Here is a 20,575-nt window from a genome sequence, read left to right as displayed (position 1 = left end):
AATTACACCGAATACTTTCCCAGGAATTTCTTCGAAGTTTCTCCCAAAATACCTCCGGAATTTTCCACCAGAATGCCTCCAGAAAATCCCTCAGAAATTCCAAAAAAAAAACCTCAGAGATTCCTCCGCATTTCCACCAGGAATGTCATCGGAAATTTCATAAGTATTTCCCTTACATTAATTCCCCGAATAGTTCCTTTGAAAACTCCAGAGGGAATTCCTCCGAAATTTCTCCCGGATTCCTCTAGAACAGCAGTTCTCAACCTGGGGTACATGGACACTGTTCCATGTACAATTCCAATAAAAACTTATTCATGCAGTTTGTACACTTTGTATTGTAGCTATGCATGACGATCATGAAGGGCTGTGGGAGAAACGATCAAGAGGACAAAACGTCGAGTGACTAAAAATCTTGAATGTAAAAGTTCGGAACAGTGATGTGCTGAATCATTCTCAGACTATATTGATTGCAATTTCCATTTGGCCGAGCTTTTGCCAAATCGCACCAAGGACCACCAAAATATCTTCCCAGACTTTCGTTTAGCAGATTTAATTGATAGCAAATCGTATGATTTCCGTTTTCCTTTTACGAACAAAATATCTCGTGTCAGTTAAAAAACCGTGTGGTGCGGTTTGACAAAAATCCGACTATTTAAGAATTTTTCAAATAAGAAGAGTAGGCGAGTTTTCGCCGGCGAAAACTTCTTAAATTTGGGACTCAAACGATTGGAACTCAAAAGAATAATCTTTTTAAGATAAACCTTACTAATACCAGTTAAATGTCAACAGTTGCGTAAAATCTTCTACTAAGCGTTAGGCTTCTGTGGATTTTCCGAAAAGCTCAGTAGCTTCGTTGCAAGATGCTAGAAAACATTTTTTTTTTCAAGCGGCTCGTTCGCTTCTTTTTGAGAGGCTTTTAAGCCTCCTTTCAAGAGGCTCGGCACCCTTCTTTTAAGAGCCTCCTTCCATGAGGCTCATACGCCTCTTTGGAAAAGGCTCATACACCTCCTTTAAAGAGGCTCATAAGCCTAGTTTAAAGAGGCTCATAAGCCTCCTTTAAAGAGGCTCATAAGCCTCTTTTGAAGAGGCTCATAAGCCTCCTTTGAAGAGGCTCATAAGCCTCCTTTCAAGAGGCTCGGAAGCCTCCTTTCAAGAGGCTCGGAAGCCTCTTTTCAAGAGGCTCGGAAGCCTCCTTTCAAGAGGCTCGGAAGCCTCCTTTCAAGAGGCTCAGAAGCCTCCTTTCAAGAGGCTCAGAAGCCTCCTTTCAAGAGGCTCGGAAGCCTCCTTTCAAGAGGCTCGGAAGCCTCCTTTCAAGAGGCTCGGAAGCCTCCTTTCAAGAGGCTCGGAAGCCTCCTTTCAAGAGGCTCGGAAGCCTCCTTTCAAGAGGCTCGGAAGCCTCTTTTCAAAAGGCTCGCAAGCCTGCTTTCAAGAGGCTCGGAAGTCTCCTTGCAAAACACTCAGAAGTCTCCGTTCAAAAGGCTCGGAAGCCTCCTTTCAAGAGGCTCGTAAGACTCTTTTCAAAACGCTCGGAAGCCTCCTTTCAAGAGGCTCGGAAGCCTCCTTTCAAGAGGCTCGGAAGCCTCCTTTCAAGAGGCTCGGAAGCCTCCTTTCAAGAGGCTCGGAAGCCTCCTTTGAAGAGGCTCGGAAGCCTCCTTTGAAGAGGCTCGGAAGCCTCCTTTCAAGAGGCTCGGAAGCCTCCTTTCAAGACGCTCATAAGCCTCATTTCAAGAGGCTCAGAGCCTCATTTCAAGAGGCTCAGAGCATCCTTTCAAGAGGCTCGGAAGCCTCCTTTCAAGAGGCTCGGAAGCCTCCTTTCAAGAGGCTCGGAAGCCTCCTTTCAGGAGGCTCAGAAGCCTCTTTTCAAGAGGATCAGAAGCCTCCTTTCAAGAGGCTCAGAAGCCTCCTTTCAAGAGGCTCAGAAGCCTCCTTTCAAGAGGCTCGGAAGCCTCCTTTCAAGAGGCTCGGAAGCCTCCTTTCAAGAGGCTCGGAAGCCTCCTTTCAAGAGGCTCGGAAGCCTCCTTTCAAGAGGCTCAGGAAGCCTCCTTTCAAGAGGCTCAAGCCTCCTTCAAGAGGCTCAGGAAGCCTCCTTTTAAGAGGCTCAGAAGCCTCCTTTCAAGAGGCTCAGAAGCCTCCTTTCAAGAGGCTCAGGAAGCCTCCTTTCAAGGGGCTCAGAAGCCTCCTTTCAAGGGGCTCAGAAGCCTCCTTTCAAAGGGGCTCAGAAGCCTCCTTTCAAGAGGCTCGGAAGCCTCCTTTCAAGAGGCTCAAGCCTCCTTTCAAGAGGCTCAGAAGCCTCCTTTCAAGAGGCTCAGAAGCCTCCTTTCAAGAGGCTCAAGCCTTCTCTCAAGAGGCTCAGGCCTCCTTTCAAGAGCTCAGAAGCCTCTTCAAGAGGCTCAGAAGCCTCCTTTCAAGAGGCTCAGAAGCCTCCTTTCAAGAGGCTCAAGCCTCCTTTCAAGAGGCTCAGAAGCCTCCTTTCAAGAGGCCTCGAAGCCTCCTTTCAAGAGGCTCAGAAGCCTCCTTTCAAGAGGCCTCAGAAGCCTCCTTTCAAGAGGCTCAGAAGCCTCCTTTCAAGAGGCTCAAGCCTCCTTTCAGAGGCTCAGAAGCCTCCTTTCAAGAGGCTCAGAGCCTCCTTTCAAGAGGCTCAGAAGCCTCCTTTCAAGAGGCTCAAGCCTCCTTTCAAGAGGCCTCAAGCCTCCTTTCAAGAGGCTCAGAAGCCTTCTCTCAAGAGGCTCAGAAGCCTCCTTTCAAGAGCTCAAGCCTCTTTTCAAGAGGCTCAGAAGCCTCCTTTCAAGAGGCTCAGAAGCCTCCTTTCAAGAGGCTCAAGCCTCCTTTCAAGAGGCTCAGAAGCCTCCTTTCAAGAGGCTCAGAAGCCTCCTTTCAAGAGCTCAGAGCCTCCTTTCAAGACTCAGAAGCCTCCTTTCAAGAGGCTCAGAAGCCTCCTTTCAAGAGGCTCAGAAGCCTCCTTTCAAGAGGCTCAGAGCCTCCTTTCAAGAGGCTCAGAAGCCTCCTTTCAAGAGGCTCAGGAAGCCTCCTTTCAAGAGGCTCAGAGCCTCCTTTCAAGAGGCTCAGAAGCCTCCTTTCAAAAGGCTCGGAGGCCTGGTTTCAAGAGGCTCGGAAACCTCTTTTCAGGAGGCTCAGAAGCCTCCTTTCAAGAGGCTCAGAATCCTCCTTTCAAGAGGCTCAGAAGCCTCCTTTCAAGAGGCTCAAAAGCCTCCTTTCAAGAGGCTCGGAAGCCTCCTTTCAAGAGGCTCAGGAAGCCTCTTTCAAGAGGCTCAGAAACCTCATTCAAGAGGCTCAGAAGCCTCCTTTCAAGAGGCTCAGAAGCCTCCTTTCAAGAGGCTCAGAAGCCTCCTTTCAAGAGCTCAGAAGCCTCTTTTCAAGAGGCTCAGGAAGCCTCCTTTCAAGAGGCTCAGAGCCTCCTTTCAAGAGGCTCAAGCCTCCTTTCAAGAGCTCAGAGCCTCCTTTCAAGAGGCTCAGAAGCCTCCTTTCAAGAGGCTCAGAAGCCTCCTTTCAAGAGGCTCAAGCCTCCTTTCAAGAGGCTCAAGCCTCCTTTCAAGAGCTCAGAGCCTCCTTTTAAGGCTCAGGCCTCCTTTCAAGAGGCTCAGAAGCCTCCTTTCAAGAGGCTCAAAGCCTCCTTTCAAGAAGCTTGGAAGCCTCCTTTCAAGAGGCTCGGAAGCCCCCTTTCAAAAGGCCCGAAGCCTCCTATTCAGAGGCTCGGAAGCCTCCTTCCAAGAGGCTTGGAAGCCTCCTTTCAAGAGACTGAGAAGCGTTCTCTCAAGAGGCTCAGAAGCCTCCTTTCAAGAGGCTCAGAAGCCTCTTTCAAGAGGCTCAGAAGCCTCCTTTCCAAGAGGCTCAAGCCTCCTTTCAAGAGGCTCAGAGCCTCCTTTCAAGAGGCTCAGAAGCCTCCTTTCAAGAGCTCAAGCCTCCTTTCAAGAGGCTCAGAAGCCTCCTTTCAAGAGCTCAGAAGCCTCCTTTCAAGAGGCTCAGAAGCCTCCTTTCAAGAGGCTCAGGAAGCCTCCTTTCAGAGAGCTCAAGCCTCCTTTCAAGAGGCTCAGAAGCCTCCTTTCAAGAGGCTCAAGCCTCCTTTCAAGAGGCTCTGGAAGCCTCCTTTCAAGAGGCTCAAGCCTCCTTTCAAGAGGCTCAGAAGCCTTCTCTCAAGAGGCTCAGGCCTCCTTTCAAGAGGCTCGGAAGCCTCTTTCAAGAGGCTCAAAGCCTCCTTTCAAGAGGGCTCAGAAGCCTCCTTTCAAGAGGCTCAGAAGCCTCCTTTCAAGAGGCTCAGAAGCCTCCTTTCAAGAGGCTCAGGCCTCCTTTCAAGAGCTCAGAGCCTCCTTTCCAAGAGGCTCAGAAGCCTCCTTTCAAGAGGCTCAGAAGCCTCCTTTCAAGAGAGCTCAGAAGCCTCCTTTCAAAGAGGCCTCAGAAGCCTCCTTTCAAGAGGCTCAGAAGCCTCCTTTCAAGAGGCTCAGCCTCCTTTCAAGAGGCTCGGAAGCCTCCTTTCAAGAGGCTCAGAAGCCTCCTTTCAAGAGGCTCAGAAGCCTCCCTTTCAAGAGGCTCAGAAGCCTCCTTTCAAGAGCTCCAGAAGCCTCCTTTCAAGAGGCTCAGGAAGCCTCCTTTCAAGAGGCTCAGGAAGCCTCCTTTCAAGAGGCTCAGGAAGCCTCCTTTCAAGAAGCTCAGAAGCGTCCTTTCAAGAAGCTCAGAAGCCTCTTTCAAGTGGCTCGGAAGCCTCCTTTCAAGAGGCTCGGAAGCCTCCTTTCAAGAGGCTCGGAAGCCTCCTTTCAAGAGGCTCGGAAGCCTCCTTTCAAGAGGCTCGGAAGCCTCCTTTCAAGAGACTCGGAAGCCTCTTTTCAAGAGGCTCGGAAACCTCCTTTCAAGAGGCTCGGAAGCCTCCTTTCAAGAGGCTCGGAAGCCTCCTTCCTTCGTTTCTGCTAACGCGTTTTCTCTCGAAGGCTTGGTGGCGTTTGACGGCAGCTCCTCGCTTACGTCTATTGATACCAGTAGTGGAGTTCGAAATCTTCTTCGCTGTTGCAGTGGTTGCGTTCAGGGAAACTTTCATCGGCTCGTTTATGCTGATTCCTAGGTGTCTGCTGGAGTAAACGCGAAGTCCGATGCAACTCACGTGAAGGAATAATAATTATTATTCAGGATTCGTAATCCTCACTCAATCTCAGGAGCACAGGATGCTCCCTCGCCAACATTTTCGGGGAGAAATCGCTTTTCGGGAAAGAAAAATAGCCTGGAGAGTGACAACCATTTTTCGCTCACTTCGATTGCCGCCAAACGTTGGTTTGCTCTTTTCTTTCATATTCGAGTCTTTTCGGGGCACCATGAATGCAAATGGTAGTAGCTTATGTGGACCAAATAACTTGATGCTTTCGTACAGATAGCGTGGTGGTGTGGCTAGAGTAAGCGCATTCCCACCGCTATTATTGTTGCTATTCTGGGTTCGAATACCAGCGCGGCCATACAATTTTGTAATTGTTCTGCGATAATTCTCGCGAAAAGTGAGTGAGAGGTAAAAGTGATGAAACGAAAAAGGATTTTTGCTTCGAATCGAGATACAATTATCGAACGAATCTTACTCTTTAGCGAGATTTTATCAATTTATAATTTGGATATGTGATCGCTTGAGAGTGTTATTTATCCACGATTATTTGAAAATTTTAATTTTATCATCCTTTTCAAATGTTGGTCTAAAATTTTTATACATCACCAGGGTCCATAATGCTCACTCAATCTTAAGAGCACAGGATAAACAACAAAAACAGATTCACCCTGGGCTTGAAAAACGCATACTTTGGTCTCATCGAACAGACAAATCGAAAACTTGTACATTACATACAGCTACGTAGTTCAACGTCACCTTCGCGTACAATCCAATTGGGCTGCACCTTTGAGTTTTTCCTTCACTCCTTCACTTCGTCATAACCTTTTTATCTGAACGCTCCTTTAGAGTTTAACTCGTAGCAACATCATCTAAGAATGTGAAGAAGGAGACTGAGGTCCTTCAAGCATCAGCTATCGCTGTGATCGTCTTTCTGGAGGCGATGGAGCAGGTTGTTGTAAATTTTCTCTAAGGGATATTCAATCTTCATACAGATATACGCTGATAATATCCTACTGGTAGTGGTGGGCAAGCAGGGACTACGTCCAAGGGGTGGAGGTTCCCTTTCCAGGACAACTGCGAGTTTTCGTGCCTGCCTAAGGTATCGTGGAGTTTGACTACTATAAAAAGCTGCATGTATCAACAAGCAGGCTCTGCCGAAGTCCTGGTGTTAGGTGGGACGCTAAACAGACCTGACACGACGCCCGTCCAACGAGACGAAGTACGGTCATGGACCGAGTTGAATGAAGAATACTTTTACAGATCTACTGCACAGGCCACTCCGGCCGTAGTCTGAGAAAATAAATGAATCATTTGTTTGAGAAACTGCATATATCCATTTTACACAATTTCGGGAAAACAATAAAAAACTGTTTTTGGACAAATTGGTACCGAATATTTCCATTTCTTTGATACAGATCTATAGTTTCCGGCAAAACGTTTTATCCACTATACACAAAAACCTAGTAGATAAGAGGAAAACTTTGATTTTTTTTAAAGATTACTTGCGCTCAATAGAATTTGGTTTAACTCCGACAACTCAAGTGTCAGATTTCATTCCCTCCACAAAAACTACAGCGAATACCACTCTGCCCAATTTCAAGACTTAAGTCGACTTTTTTTACCTTCCTAAAATGCAATCTTTGCGTTATACCTTATATCCGAAATCTCTCACTTTTATTAAGCTGTCAAAGTTTTCTTTCTATCTTTGTAGTTTGTAGTCACGAAAGAGGGGAACGTTTTGATTTGAACTGAAATTTTTAACCTCAGGGTTAAATAATTGAAGAAAAGAAACCGAACGGTAATAATTCTATTTTTTTTTTTTGCTTTTGTGCATTAACTGGTCATAATAAAATGTTCATTTTTTTGTCTTTATTTGAGAGTACTAAATTGATGATTTCGTGTGTGTTACTTCTACGTGAAGTTAAACGATTTACAATGATATGGAAATGCTAATATCATCTTCCAAACTTGGACGTACATGTTCATGATAGCATTAGAGGCGAAAGTATAGAATTGATAGTTCCGTTAGGATACGGCAGGCATGAAGAATGTTTTTATAGAAGTCGATTTGAAAGCGAGCGGAGGGCAATATTTGTGATGGCACATATGTACGTCCAAGTTTGGAAGATGATATTAGCATTTCCATATCATTGTAAATCGTTTAACTTCACGTAGAAGTAACACACACGAAATCATTAATTTAGTGTACTACCCTTGGTGGGGGCATCCATCAACTCAGCTGTTATTGGTCGACGGTACAGCAGCAGTGCCTTTCTCTGCTTTGTTCTCTCCGAGGCAGCCAAGTTGGTTGCGACGAGACGGACGCAATGAGAAAACAGAACTGTGCAATAAAAATCCTATTCCACTAAATGCTGATGTCATATTAGAAATTTGGAGACAGTACTCGTCGATAGCAAATCCTTCCGCACGCGATGGCATATGAGCAAGTCAAACCACCTTCCTTTTGCCAGTGGAGATATATCAGCTTCCACACTGATATTCTTCATACAGGAGCTTGGCAGAAGGAAGGTCGTGCGATATGTGCCATCACAAATATTGCCCTCCGCTCGCTTTCAAATCGACTTCTATAAAAACATTCTTCATGCCTGCCGTATCCTAACGGAACTATCAATTCTATACTTTCGCCTCTAATGCTATCATGAACATGTACGTCCAAGTTTGGAAGATGATATTAGCATTTCCATATCATTTTATTTGAGAGGTTTTCAGCCTTCACTTCGCTGGCTAACTTCTTAATATTCATTATATAAGCCAATAAAAATGCATTGCCTTCACTACTATTATATCAGGAAACAGGAAGAACATAACACATTTTGAATCGTTAAGATAGAATACAGCAAATTGTGACTCTTCGTTACATAATCTTTATTTATTGATTTATTTTAGAATCTCAGGCTAACAATGTGATGATTTTTTGACGTAGGACTACGTCTGTGTTTTCTATATTGGGGTACACTTTACGATTGCGAAAATCGGGGACCGTCACGAAAATATGATAGACTTCAAACTTTAATATCTCAGCCGTTTCTCGATGGATTTTCAATTTTTTTGGACCATTCGATCAAGGATGAGTCAACGCTTCTTTGTATTCATATGAAAATACTATTTTTTAACTATTTATTATCGATAATTGATAAAAAGTTTAGAAATAGGTAAACTAACCAATCACGAACATGCATCACTAGCACAGACATCAAAAATCAATCACTTGCGGGTTTGGATCTAATCCTCAGTTTGAACAAGATTTTATGCAGAGCGGACGCATTAAAGCGATCGCAGCGGAGCGGACACAGCATCACGGAGCCGATAATAACATTTTCAAAGAAAATCCATCGCATTGCTGGTGGTGCTCGGTGTGTTGCTGCAGATCATTCAACCTCAACGAACCAGCATTTCATATGAAGAAACGGTTGACCATAAAAATATCACTGTTGCGATCCCGCACCGCCAGTGCCGATGCTGAAAATTTATTACAAATTGTGGTGTCAGCTAGTTGAAAAGTAGCATTGGGAAAAGAAAATTCGTTCTTCTCAGGACCAACATTTTATGAAAAGAAAGAGTTAATTACGAATAAATGACTGTTTCGGTGGCATCGGTTTTGGCGTGGTAGCTTGGTTGCTGTTAGTGATTCTATCCATTAAAATTCACTACATCATCTCCCTCCGACGCGCTATCAAATTCGCTATTTACGACTGAGTTTTGCAGTTTGAAGAAAATTTATTTCGGATAGTCGGATCAACCTTCTTTTGTATAAAATGGTGGCTTTTGTATAAAATCAATGAAGACGCCATTTCAGTGGAAACTTTCTACAGCAATTACCCATCGGTTAACGTCGCTCGGACAAACAGATGCCAAGAGATAATGTTTGGTAATATGAAGAAACTTCGTCTTGAGTCAAATTTCTCCTGTTATTCCTCGCAACAATACGCATCTTAGATAAACAACATCTCATATTTTTTTTGTTAAATATCTTGGCTGTGCATATGCACAGCATATGTTTCGAAATGGACAAATTGATATGAAATTTGCGAAAAAGAATCCACGTGTCTTGGAGGGACTCGAACCCTCAACCTCCTACTCTCTAGATAGGCGTGATAACCCCTACACAACAAGACCACTTAAAGGTCACGTTTGCGGAAAAGCCATCAGAATCCGTGTACCAACCTCCACCGCGGTTAGCTCTCTTTTTTGCAAATTGAATATCTTTCGGAAGCTTTATTTGTCCAATCTCCACATGTGCTTTACTGTTGTATATCCACAGTCAAGCGAGTGCACATTGTTTATTAAACGAGAGGATCGCACTCCATGCCGCCCAGCAACGGGCTGGGCGGGCTGGTATAGAATGCGAATCAATCCAAATCCAAATCCAAATCAATCAAAATCAAATCCAATCCGAATCATAACCAAATTCAGAATGATGCGAGAAAATTTCATAGGATTCTTAGAATTTGTCATTCTCCGAATGGTCCGTTGTCTGCGGAATCCCGATCGAAATGGCTCGCGCGCGCCGAAAAGCAGTTTTCTTATATCTAATGAAGTAATTCCATTAGCCCCGCCCCTTCATTAATCGTTATGAGTGCACATTATATTCACACCCATATCAGATCACAAAGGGGCGGGGCTAACGGGCTTAATTTATTAAATACAAGAAAGCTGCTGTTCGGCGCGCGCGAGCCATTTTGATCGGGATTCCACAGAGAGCGGTTCGACATTCGATGCAGCGGAGCGGACACAGCAGCACTAAGTGGGTGGCAGTGTGGCAATGCTGAAAATTTATTTCAACCTTTAGAGGCTTAGCGAAAAATCATCAAGTGGCGGTTGGACAGTCGCAACGCAAGGTGTTGACAAGCGATTGGATGTAGTTAGTTATTGGAAAGCCGCATTGGGAAAAGAAAATTGGTTCTTCTCAGAACCAACATTTTATGGAAAGAAAGAGTTAATTGCGAAAATGGACTGTTTCGGTGGCATCGGGTTTGGCGTGGTAGCTTGGTTGCTGCTAATGATCCCATCCATTCAAATTTACTGCATCATCTCCCTCCGACGCACTATCAAATTCGCTATTTACGATTGAGTTTTGTACTTTAAAGAAAGATTATTTCGGATAGTCGGATCAACCTTCTTTTGCATAAAATCAATGAAGACGCCACCTCAGTGGAAACTATCTACAGCAACCACCCATCGGCGAAGGTAGCTCGGGTAGACAGATGCCAAGAGATAATGTTTTGTAATATGAAGAAACTTCGTATTGAGTCAAATTTCCTCGCAACAATACGCATCTTAGATAACCAACATATCATAACCAAATACAGAATCTTGCGAGAAAATTTCATAGGATTCTTAGAATTTGTCATTCTCCGAAAGGTCCGTTGTCTGCTGCGGAATCCCGATCAAAATGGCTCGCGCGCGCCAGAAAGCAGCTTTCTTATATCTAATGAAGTAATTCCATTAGCCCCGCCCCTTCAATAATCGTTATGAGTGCACATTATATTTACACCTATATCAGATCACAAAAGGGCGGTGCTAACGGGCTTAATTTATTGAATACAAGAAAGCTGCTTTCCGGGATTTGATTTGATCGGGATTCCGCGGAAAGAGCGGAATGAGCGGTTCGACAAAATTTGATGCAGCGGAGCGGGCACAGCAGCATAGCAGTGGTAATGCTGAAAATAATTCCAAATGGTGGAAGCTTAGCGAAAAATCAAGTGGCGGTCGGACAATTGCAACGCAAGGTGCTGACAAGCGTTTGGATACAGTTAGTTATTGGAAAGACGCATTGGAAAAAAAAGGTTCTTCTCAGGACCAGCATTTTATAGAAAGATAGAGTTAATTGCGAAAATGGATTGTTTCGGTGGTATCGGTTTTAGCGTGATATGTTGGTTGCTGTTAATGATTCCATTCTTTTTTTTTTTTAATTATTTTTTATTTCTTTATTAAAGAGGCTTGCAGCCCTAGGCTGGCTCACCTCTGGAGAGGGAGGATTCCATTCTTTCAAATTAATTGCATCAGCTCCCTCCGCCGCGCTATCAAATTTGCTAGTTACGATTGAGTTTTGCACTTTGAAGAAAGTTCATATCGGATTGTCGGATCAACCTTCTTTTGTATAAAGACCTTTTTGGAGGACACCATCCTCAAAAATGGCCGAAATAAAGGAGAAATAAGCAGAATCAGAAGTGTCGTGAAACCAAATGCAAATATATTTATATGAAACGTTTGGTTTTCGCCTGCGATGTAAGCGTACGTGGCAAAGTAAGGATTGTGATGTCCTCGACTGAAAGCCAGTCGAGTGGCTTAAGCGGCCGATGAGTCATGCTAATTCCATGGTTAGAGTCCACCCATCTGGGAACAGCTATTCGACTTCTTGATTCAGTTGGCCTCCGAGCAGTTTGCTCAATGTTAATAAAACGACACAAATTATTATGGCAAATACTATCAATTTCAAATTGCTACGTAGTCCTACGTCACCTTTGCGTACAACCCGATTGGGCTGCACCTTTGAGTTTTTTTTTCAATTTAATGTAATAGAAGAAGTTCTTTCTCTTTTAGATCTTTTAAAACGAAATTGGTGTATGAGTAGGGAGAAGAACTGAATAATTGCTTTCCTTGTTTATATTTCTCTCTTAGCTGGCTTTGTCTGGGAAAATTGAATTCCGTAGAACCGCTGATTTTGCAGAAGTTAAAAGTGCCTTACCGCTGCTAGTAACTCACTGACGATTGAAGAATTCCCATTGTGAAAAACTTGGATGCACCGGTCGATGCAGGCAGACTTCCCGGCGACTATCATTGTGCGTCTCCCTTGGGGACATCTCAGTCAGTGTGTAAATGAGAATCCATACAGATGCCTCTTCACTCAGGCACATTGCACGCATTACGGTGGCATCGGAAAGTAACCCGACATAGGTCAGTTACCTCCGCCGCCGGTCTGCTGGCAGCTTGGAAATTGGAAACAAAACACAACTGGGGCACACACTCCGTTGGTTGGCTGGAACTTGATTGCATTCCATTCCGATTCCGTTCGACGTCGCACTTGTGGTCATCGTCGAACTAAGCGAACAAGTGGGCAACCCCACAAGTGCTGCGTCGTTTTGAAGTCCAGTGCTTGGTCGAGTATAATCGACTTGAGAACGCCAACTCATTGCAGTCGGACCGTCAATCAGTGCAAAGGTCGTTCGTTCGATGCGGAGCTTTTGCATTCACTGTGCTGCGACGGATTATTATGCATGCACACCGACTGCGTTCGTAGACAAGCTATCGAATCCAACCTCAGCCCGTTGGCGACGACGAGCTTGGGACAGTTTCTCTTAATTTCACTTTCATCAATATAACCTTTGAACGCCCATGTCCGTAGTGGACACCACTACTGGGATTTCAGTAGCACAAAGGTGGACAAAGTATTCGGTCCGTAAAACGGTACATTTCTTCAAGAAATAAAATTCAAAATATATTTTTTCCGAAATTTAATTTGAAATTACATAATCAGTTTCTCTGGGATTTAGTCCCGGAGAAGTTTCAGAAACAAAGAATGCACATTCTCTAGCCTAATTTGAATATATAATAAAATTTGGAAGAATGCAAGCCAATAATTGATTTTAATTCAATCTAACTAAGTTCTTGGTCCACTGGTTTACAGAAAAGTTTGCCTTACTTCAAAGAAAAACTCTTAATGAAGAGGTAACAAAATTGACCATGGAAAACTTGTGTTAAACTTGATGGAAATGTTGCATTCCTCAATGCATTTTCAAAAATAATACATTTTTGATTTTTCATTCCAATTTTTCAGATTGGGACATTTATGTTCATGATTTTATTTTCTAGATGTTGTTTTATCTATTTAGTTTCCAATGAGTAGCCTAAGTACTGATAAATTCGGATTATGTCCGAAAAGCAAAATATACATTTTTAACCATCAATTTTGCCACAGTGAATTACCGCCACCGTCCACAACAGATAGATAGCAGCTCGGAAGTAACTCAACATGACGTAATCAGTGATTTCCATTGCCGGGCAGCCAGCGGAGCTGCCGACCGGAGGAAAGCTGATTTAAAACTTATCGTCAGACATAACGTCCAACCCCTACTATACATATATGAGAAGCGTCCGAAGAGGAAGACATGGATAGAGATGAAGCATTTTATGGCTTTCGATAAGCGGAGGGCAAGCGCAAAATCGTAGTTTGCGATGACGACGGCGACGGCGACGTTGGTCGAGACTTTCACGAAGACCTTCTTGCAGATGCAATGCCGTTGTGATATATTCGACTCGAGGTTACATCGCCACGCCGCGCCATGCATGTGTGTACATGTTGAGGGACAATCTCGACAAGTAGCAAGTTGATGAATTTAAGTGGGGTGTGGTGTTTGTAAACAATGTTATTGAGGGGTTTTTCCTTCAGTTTTCCAGACGAAAATGGTTTTAACCCTAGCTTGGGGACGCCACGATGTCTTCTGCAAATGCTGTCACGCATGCAATCACATATTTTGAGAACGTAGTTTTGGAGTTTTTATACGAAATAATGCATAAAATATTCTTGGTTTTCATAGAATTAGATCCTCTACAATATAAACATTGAAAAATCTCGTTTTGCCCCGATCCCATAATAAGGCAACAGCCGCAAAAACAGAAAACAACTCTCACCTTCAATGCAGACGACGTGATCGCGTATCTGCGCCGCCACCTGGTTGTCGTCCAACAGGTCGATCAGATGGTAGATGGCATAGATCGACGGGTGGACGCTCTCGAACCGCTGAATCTCCTGGCGGATGGCCAGCGAGTTGTTGAAGAGAGACTGCAAGTGCGCCCGGGAGCTATTGCCTCCCGCACCGGAGCCTCCACCCGCCGCTCCGCTGTTGCTGCCACCACCAGTTGCGTTGTTGTTCATCTTGCTGACTTGCTGGATTTCACTCGATTTTTTTTTCTTCCACTCGGTATTCGCTTTGTTTGCCTTTCTTATGCAGCTTTTTCTGATTATTCAGCTGCAGCGACCGCGCCAGCACACCAACATAAACGCAAACGCAAAAATCGACAATAAATCAGGGGCGAATTTTCATTCGTTTCCTTCACTGACTGACAGTATATTTTTTTTATCACCAACGAGCACCACTGTGTGATGATTTCGATTACCTCATTTGAAGAAATTAATTTTCCGTAGCACTAAAATTTCAACACGCGCCCCGCCGATTCACATCGCGAGTTTTAAATACCGCTTAGTTAGGCACCTTATCACATTACGCAAGGCGGTGAATCTTGATCCACACGCTGCGACGACAGAAGCGAGGCGTCGCTGATTCCGCGTGATAAGCGACACTCGAAAACGAAAACCGTTTGCAACACATGCACCGCGGGCAGCATTCCATTGGAGATTTGATGCGCACCGATTGAGGATGGAACTATTTTTTCCCACCGCTCAAATTATTCAGTATTATTCACGGTTTAGCCTTATTTACACGAAAAAGCTCCGGCCGATCACGAACGGCTGGAGGAAGAAATGTGGCACCTGAAAAACTAACAGAAATAACCAAAATTAGACATATTTTTATCAAGATTTGGATTGTAAAATTGCACATGCCTTCGACAATATGGGAAAAAGGGATTTTTCCTATTTTAATATACCCGAATCTTCGACTGTTTTAATATACCGTCGTTCGGAGTGACATTGGGCCTAGAAGGTAAGATTGGGCCAAAAACGGAAAATGTTTCCACTCTTCATATCTCAGAAACTGTTATGAATCTTCATGAAAACTTTAAACCGTTCGAAAGAATACTAAAATTAACGTCTAACAAATCGCAAAACAAGTTTCAAGAGCTAATTGTAATCGTGCCATAATGCTTGGTATTTGATTGAAAAAATATTGATCGAACAAACCTGTATTGAAATAGTTGTCAAACAGTCAAACATAATGATTTAAACTTTTTAAGGATTTTGCTTGGATTTGATATAATCAATCAGAGTTTCAGCTTCCAATCACATGAAAATGTTGATAATTTTAAATTAATGCCAACGTTTCGATCCGTGGATTTAAACTGGACGAGTCTCATTTGGTCCAGCACTATACACAAAAGGATGCGTAGGTGGTGAAGAATCATCAGATGTTGCCAGTTGCAGAATTATGCACAAATGATTTATACCGGAGGACACTTGTGAGCAGGGATCGTAATTCTCATTCATTCTCACGAGCAGAGAATACTCACTCACGCAGATTTTAACCGAGAAATCATCAGATCTGATAAGAGATAACCATTTTTCCCTCATTCCCATTGCCGCAAAAAAGTTGATTTTTTCGTTCGTTAGCGATACTGAGGTTTTGTAGGCTTATAATTAATTATTTATTTTTCACTCTCACTTATTCATATCGACAGATACGTATTATCATTTTGTATATGATTCATTTGGAGCGAGCGTGAAGCTTTTCAGCTCCTTAGATCAATTTTATCAGATATTTATTCGAAAACTCTGAAAACAGGAATTCTAAGAATTTCTTCAGAACTTGCTTTTTCAAAAATTCCTTTAGAAAAACCTCAGAATTTTTTTTCGGAAATTCCTTCAGAAATTTCTTCGATAATTCCTTCGGAAATTGATTTACGAATTATTTTAGGAAAGTTATTGGAAATTTTCCGAGCTTTTTGAAAGGAGGCTTCCGAGCCTCTTGAAAGGAGGCTTCCGAGCCTCTTGAAAGGAGGCTTCCGAGTCTCTTGAAAGGAGGCTTCCGAGCCTCTTGAAAGGAGGCTTCCGAGCCTCTTGAAAGGAAGCTTCCGAGCCTCTTGAAAGGAGGCTTCCGAGCCTCTTGAAAGGAGGCTTTCGAGCCTCTTGAAAGGAGGCTTCCAGGCCTCTTGAAGTAGGCTTCCAGGCCTCTTGAAGGAGGCTTCCAGGCCTCTTGAAAGGAGGCTGCCAAGCCTCTTGAATGGAGGCATTCGAGCCTCTTGAAAGGAGGCTTCCAGGCTTCTTGAAAGGAGGCTTGAGGCTCTTGAAAGGAGGCTTCCAGGCCTCTTGAAGGAGGCTTCGATCCTCTTGAAAGGAGGCTTCAGGCCTCTTGACAGGAGGCTTCCGATCCTCTTGAAAGGAGCCTTCCAGGCCTCTTGACAGGAGGCTTCCAGAGCCTCTTGAAAGGAGGCTTCAGGCCTCTTGAAAGGAGGCTTCCAGGCCTCTTGAAAGGAGGCTTCAGGCCTCTTGAAAGGAGGCTTCCAGGCCTCTTGAAAGGAGGCTTCGAGTCTCTTGAAAGGAGGCTTCTGAGGCCTCTTGAAAGGAGGCTTGAGGCCTCTTGAAAGGAGGCTTGAGCCTCTTGAAGGAGGCTTCAGGCCTCTTGAAAGGAGGCTTGAGGCCTCTTGAAAGGAGGCTTCCGAGCCTCTTGAAAGGAGGCTTCCGAGCCTCTTGAAAGGAGGCTTCCGAGCCTCTTGAAAGGAGGCTTCCGAGCCTCTTGAAAGGAGGCTTCCGAGCCTCTTGAAAGGAGGCTTCCGAGCCTCTTGATGGGAGGCCTTCGAGCGTCTTTAAAGGAGGCTTCCGAGCCTCTTGGAAGGAGGCTTCCGAGCCTCTTGAAAGGAGGCTTCCAATCCTCTTGAAAGGAGGGTTCCAAGCCTTTTGAAAGGAGGCTTCCAAGCCTCTTGAAAGGAGGCTTCCAAACCTCTTGAAAGGAGGCTTCCAAGCCTCTTGAAAGGAGGCTTCCAAGCCTCTTGAAAGGAGGCTTTCGAGCCTCTTGATGGGAGGCTTCCGAGCCTATTGATGGGAGGCCTCCGAGCCTCTTGAAAGGAGGCTTCCGAGCCTCTTGAAAGGAGGCTTCCGAGCCTCTTGAAAGGAGGCTTCCGAGCCTCTTGAAAGCAAGCTTCCAAGCCTCTTGAAAGGAAGCTTCCGAGCCTCTTGAAAGGAGACTTCCGAGCCTCTTGAAAGGAGACTTTGAGGCCTCTTGAAAGGAGGCTTCCAGGCCTCTTGAAAGGAGGCCTGAGCCTCTTGAAAGGAGGCTTGAGGCCTCTTGAAAGGAGGCTTCAGGCCTCTTGAAATGGAAGCTTGAGGCCTCTTTGAAGGAGGCATCCAGGCCTCTTGAAAGGAGGCTTCCAGGCCTCTTGAAGGGAGGCTTCTGAGGCCTCTTGAAAGGAGGCTTCCGAGCCTCTTGAAAGGAGGCTTCCGAGCCTCTTGAAAGGAGGCTCCGAGCCTCTTGAGAGGAGGCTCGCGAGCCTCTTGAAAGGAGGCTTCCGAGCCTCTTGAAAGGAGGCTTCCGAGCCTCTTGAAAGGAGGCTTCCGAGCCTCTTGAAAGGAGGCTTCCGAACCTCTTAAAAGGAGTCTTCTGAGCCTCTTGAAAGGAGGCTTCCAAGCTTCTTGAAAGGAGGCTTCCAAGTCTCTTGAAAGGAGGCTTCCAAGCCTCTTGAAAGAAGGCTTACGAGCCTCTTGAAAGGAGGCTTCCGAGCTTCTTGAAAGAAGAATTCAGAACCTTTTGAAAGAAACATTCCGACCCTCTTAAAAGGAAACTTCCGAGCCTCTTGAAAGAAAGCTTCCGAGCCTCTTGAAAGAAGGCTTCCGAGCCTCTTGAAGGAGGCTTCCGAGCATCTTGAAAAGAGGCTTCCGAGCCACTTGAAAGAAGAATTCCGAGCCTCTTAAAAGGAAACTTACGAGCCTCTTAAAAGGAAACTTCCGAGCCTCTTGAATTAAGGCTACCGAATTTTTTGAAATGAGGCTTCCGAGCCTCTTGAAAGGAGGCTTCCGAGCATCTTGAAAAGAGACTTCCGAGCCACTTGAAAGAAGAATTCCGAGCCTCTTGAAAGAAAAATCCGAGCCTCTTAAAAGGAAACTTCCGAGCCTCTTGAATGAAGGCTTCCGAACTTTTCGAAATGAGGCTTCTGAGCCTCTTGAAAGGAGGCTTCCGAGCCTCTTGAAAAAAGGCTTCCGAGCCTCTTGTTGGGAGGGATTCGAGCCTCTTGATGGGAGGCCTCTAGGCCTCTTGATGGGAGGCCTCCGAGCCTCTTGATGGGAGGCTTCCGAGCCTCTTGGAAGGAGGCTTCCGAGCCTCTTGAAAGGAGGCTTCCGAGCCTCTTGAAAGGAGGCTTCCGAGCCTCTTGAAAGGAGGCTTCCGAGCCTCTTGGAAGGAGGCTTCCGAGCCTTTTGAAAGGAGGCTTCCGAGCCTCTTGAAAGGAGGCTTCCGAGCCTCTTGAAAGAAGGCTACCGAGCCCCCTTGAAAGGAGGCTTGAACCTCTTGAAAGGAGGCTTCCGAGCCTCTTGAAAGGAGGCTTCTAAGCCTCTTGAAAAGAGGCTTCCGAGCCTCTTGAAAGAAGAATTCGGAGCCTCTTGAAAGAAAAATTCCGAGCCTCTTAAAAGGAAACTTCTTCTTCTTCTTATTGGCATTACATCCCCACACTGGGACAGAGCCGCCTCGCAGCTTAGTGTTCATTAAGCACTTCCACAGTTATTAACTGCGAGGTTTCTAAGCCAGGTTACCATTTGTGCATTCGTATATCATGAGGCTAACATGATGATACTTTTATGCCCAGGGAAGTCGAGACAATTTCCAATCCAAAATTGTCTAGACCAGCACCAGGAATCGAACCCAGCCACCCTCAGCATGGTCTTGCTTTGTAACCGCACGGCTAAGGAGGGCCCCTAAAAACTTACGAGCCTCTTAAATGAAGGCTACCGAACTTTTTGGAATGAGGCTTCCGAGCCTCTTGAAAGGAGGCTTCCGAGCCTTTTGAAAGGAGGCTTTCGAGCCTTTTTAAAGGAGGCCTCCCAGCTTCTTGAAAGGAGGCTTCCGAGCCTCTTGAAAGGAAGCTTCCGAGCCTCTTGAAAGGAAGCTTCCGAGCCTCTTGAAAATAAAATTTCGAGCCCCTTAAAAGGAAACTTCCGAGCGTCTTGAATGGAGGCTTCCGAACTTTGCAAAATGAAGCTTCTGATCCTCTTGAAAAGGGGCTTCCGAGCCACTTGAAAGAAGAATTCCGAGCCTCTTGAAAGAAAAATTCCGAGCCTCTTAAAAGGAAACTTCCGAGCCTCTTGAATGAAGGCTTCCGAACCTCTTGAAAGGAGGCTTTCGAGCCTCTTGAAAGGAGGCTTCCGAGCCTCTTGAAAGGAGGCTTCCGAGCCTCTTGAAAGGAGGCTTCCGAGCCTCTTGAAAGGAGGCTTCCGAGCCTCTTGAAAGGAGGCTTCCGAGCCTCTTGAAAGGAGGCTGGAGCTTCTTGAAAGGAGGCTCTGAGCCTCTTGAAAAGAGGCTTCCTGAGCCTCTTGAAAGGAGGATTCCGAGCCTCTTGAAATGAGGCCTGAGCCTCTTGAAATGAGGCTTGAGCCTCTTGAATGAGGCTTGAGCCTCTTGAAAGGAGGCTTCTGAGCCACTTGAAAGGAGGCTTCCAGGCCTCTTGAAATGAGGCTGAGCCTCTTGAAATGAGGCTTCTGAGCCTCTTGAAATGAGGGCTTCTGAGCCTCTTGAAAGGAGGCTTTGGAGCCTCTTGAAAGGAGGCTTCTGAGCGTCTTTAAAGAAGGCTTCTGAGCCTCTTGAAAGGAAGCTCTGAGCCTCTTGAAAGGAGACTCTGAGCCTCTTGAAAGGAGGCTTCTGAGCCTCTTGAAAGGAGGCTTGAGCCTCTTGAAAGGAGGCTTCTGAGCCTCTTGAAAGGAGGCCTGAGCCTCTTGAAAGGAGGCTTCTGAGCCTTTGAAAGGAGGCCTTCGGGCCTCTTGAAAGGAGGCTTCTGAGCCTCTGAAAGGAGGCTTGAGCCTCTTGAAAGGAGGCTTCTGAGCCTCTTGAAAGGAGGCTCTGAGCCTCTTGAAAGGAGGCCTGAGCCTCTTGAAAGGAGGCTTCTGAGGCCTCTTGAAAGGAGGCCTGAGCCTCTTGAAAGGAGGCTTGAGCCTCTTGAAAGGAGGCTCTGAGCCTCTTGAAAGGAGGCTTCTGAGCCTCTTGAAAGGAGGCCTGAGCCTCTTGAAATGAAGCCTGAGGCCTCTTTGAAGGAGGCATCCGAGCCTCTTGAAAGGAGGCTTCTGAGCCTCTTGAAGGAGGCCTGAGCCTCTTGAAAGGAGGCCTGAGCCTCTTGAAAGGGAGGCCTGAGCCTCTTGAAAGGAGGCTTCTGGAGCCTCTTGAAAGGAGGCTTGAGTCTCTTGAAAGGAGGCTTCTGAGCCTCTTGAAAGGAGGCTTGAGGCCTCTTGAAAGGAGGCTTCCGAGCCTCTTGAAAGGAGGCTTCCGAGCCTCTTGGAAGGAGGCTTCCGAGCCTTTTGAAAGGAGGCTTCCGAGCCTCTTGAAAGGAGGCTTCCGAGCCTCTTGAAAGAAGGCTTCCGAGCCCCTTGAAAGGAGGCTTCCGAACCTCTTGAAAGGAGGCTTCCGAGCCTCTTGAAAGGAGGCTTCTAAGCCTCTTGAAAAGAGGCTTCCGAGCCTCTTGAAAGAAGAATTCGGAGCCTCTTGAAAGAAAAATTCCGAGCCTCTTAAAAGGAAACTTCTTCTTCTTCTTATTGGCATTACATCCCCACACTGGGACAGAGCCGCCTCGCAGCTTAGTGTTCATTAA

General features: G+C 45.5%; 1 protein-coding gene across 5 annotated transcripts in view; it reads right to left on the bottom strand.

The window, feature by feature from the left end:
- The window catches only part of LOC134213548 (centaurin-gamma-1A-like), a 145,501-nt gene that overhangs the window by 117,146 nt on the left and 7,780 nt on the right, over positions 1-20,575 (bottom strand). For 4 of the 5 annotated variants that reach the window (XM_062692689.1, XM_062692686.1, XM_062692685.1 and 1 more), the window contains exon 2: positions 13,751-14,617. In XM_062692689.1, the coding sequence (XP_062548673.1) occupies positions 13,751-13,994 (244 nt within the window). In that variant the 5' untranslated portion in view covers positions 13,995-14,617. The remainder of the gene's footprint in view (positions 1-13,750; positions 14,618-20,575) is intronic. The other variant, XM_062692688.1, reaches the window with a different exon arrangement.

The sequence above is a fragment of the Armigeres subalbatus genome, chromosome 2 (assembly GCF_024139115.2).
Source record: "Armigeres subalbatus isolate Guangzhou_Male chromosome 2, GZ_Asu_2, whole genome shotgun sequence".
In the NCBI taxonomy this organism is placed as follows: domain Eukaryota; kingdom Metazoa; phylum Arthropoda; class Insecta; order Diptera; family Culicidae; genus Armigeres; species Armigeres subalbatus.
This window is presented reverse-complemented; position numbering and strand designations above follow the sequence as displayed.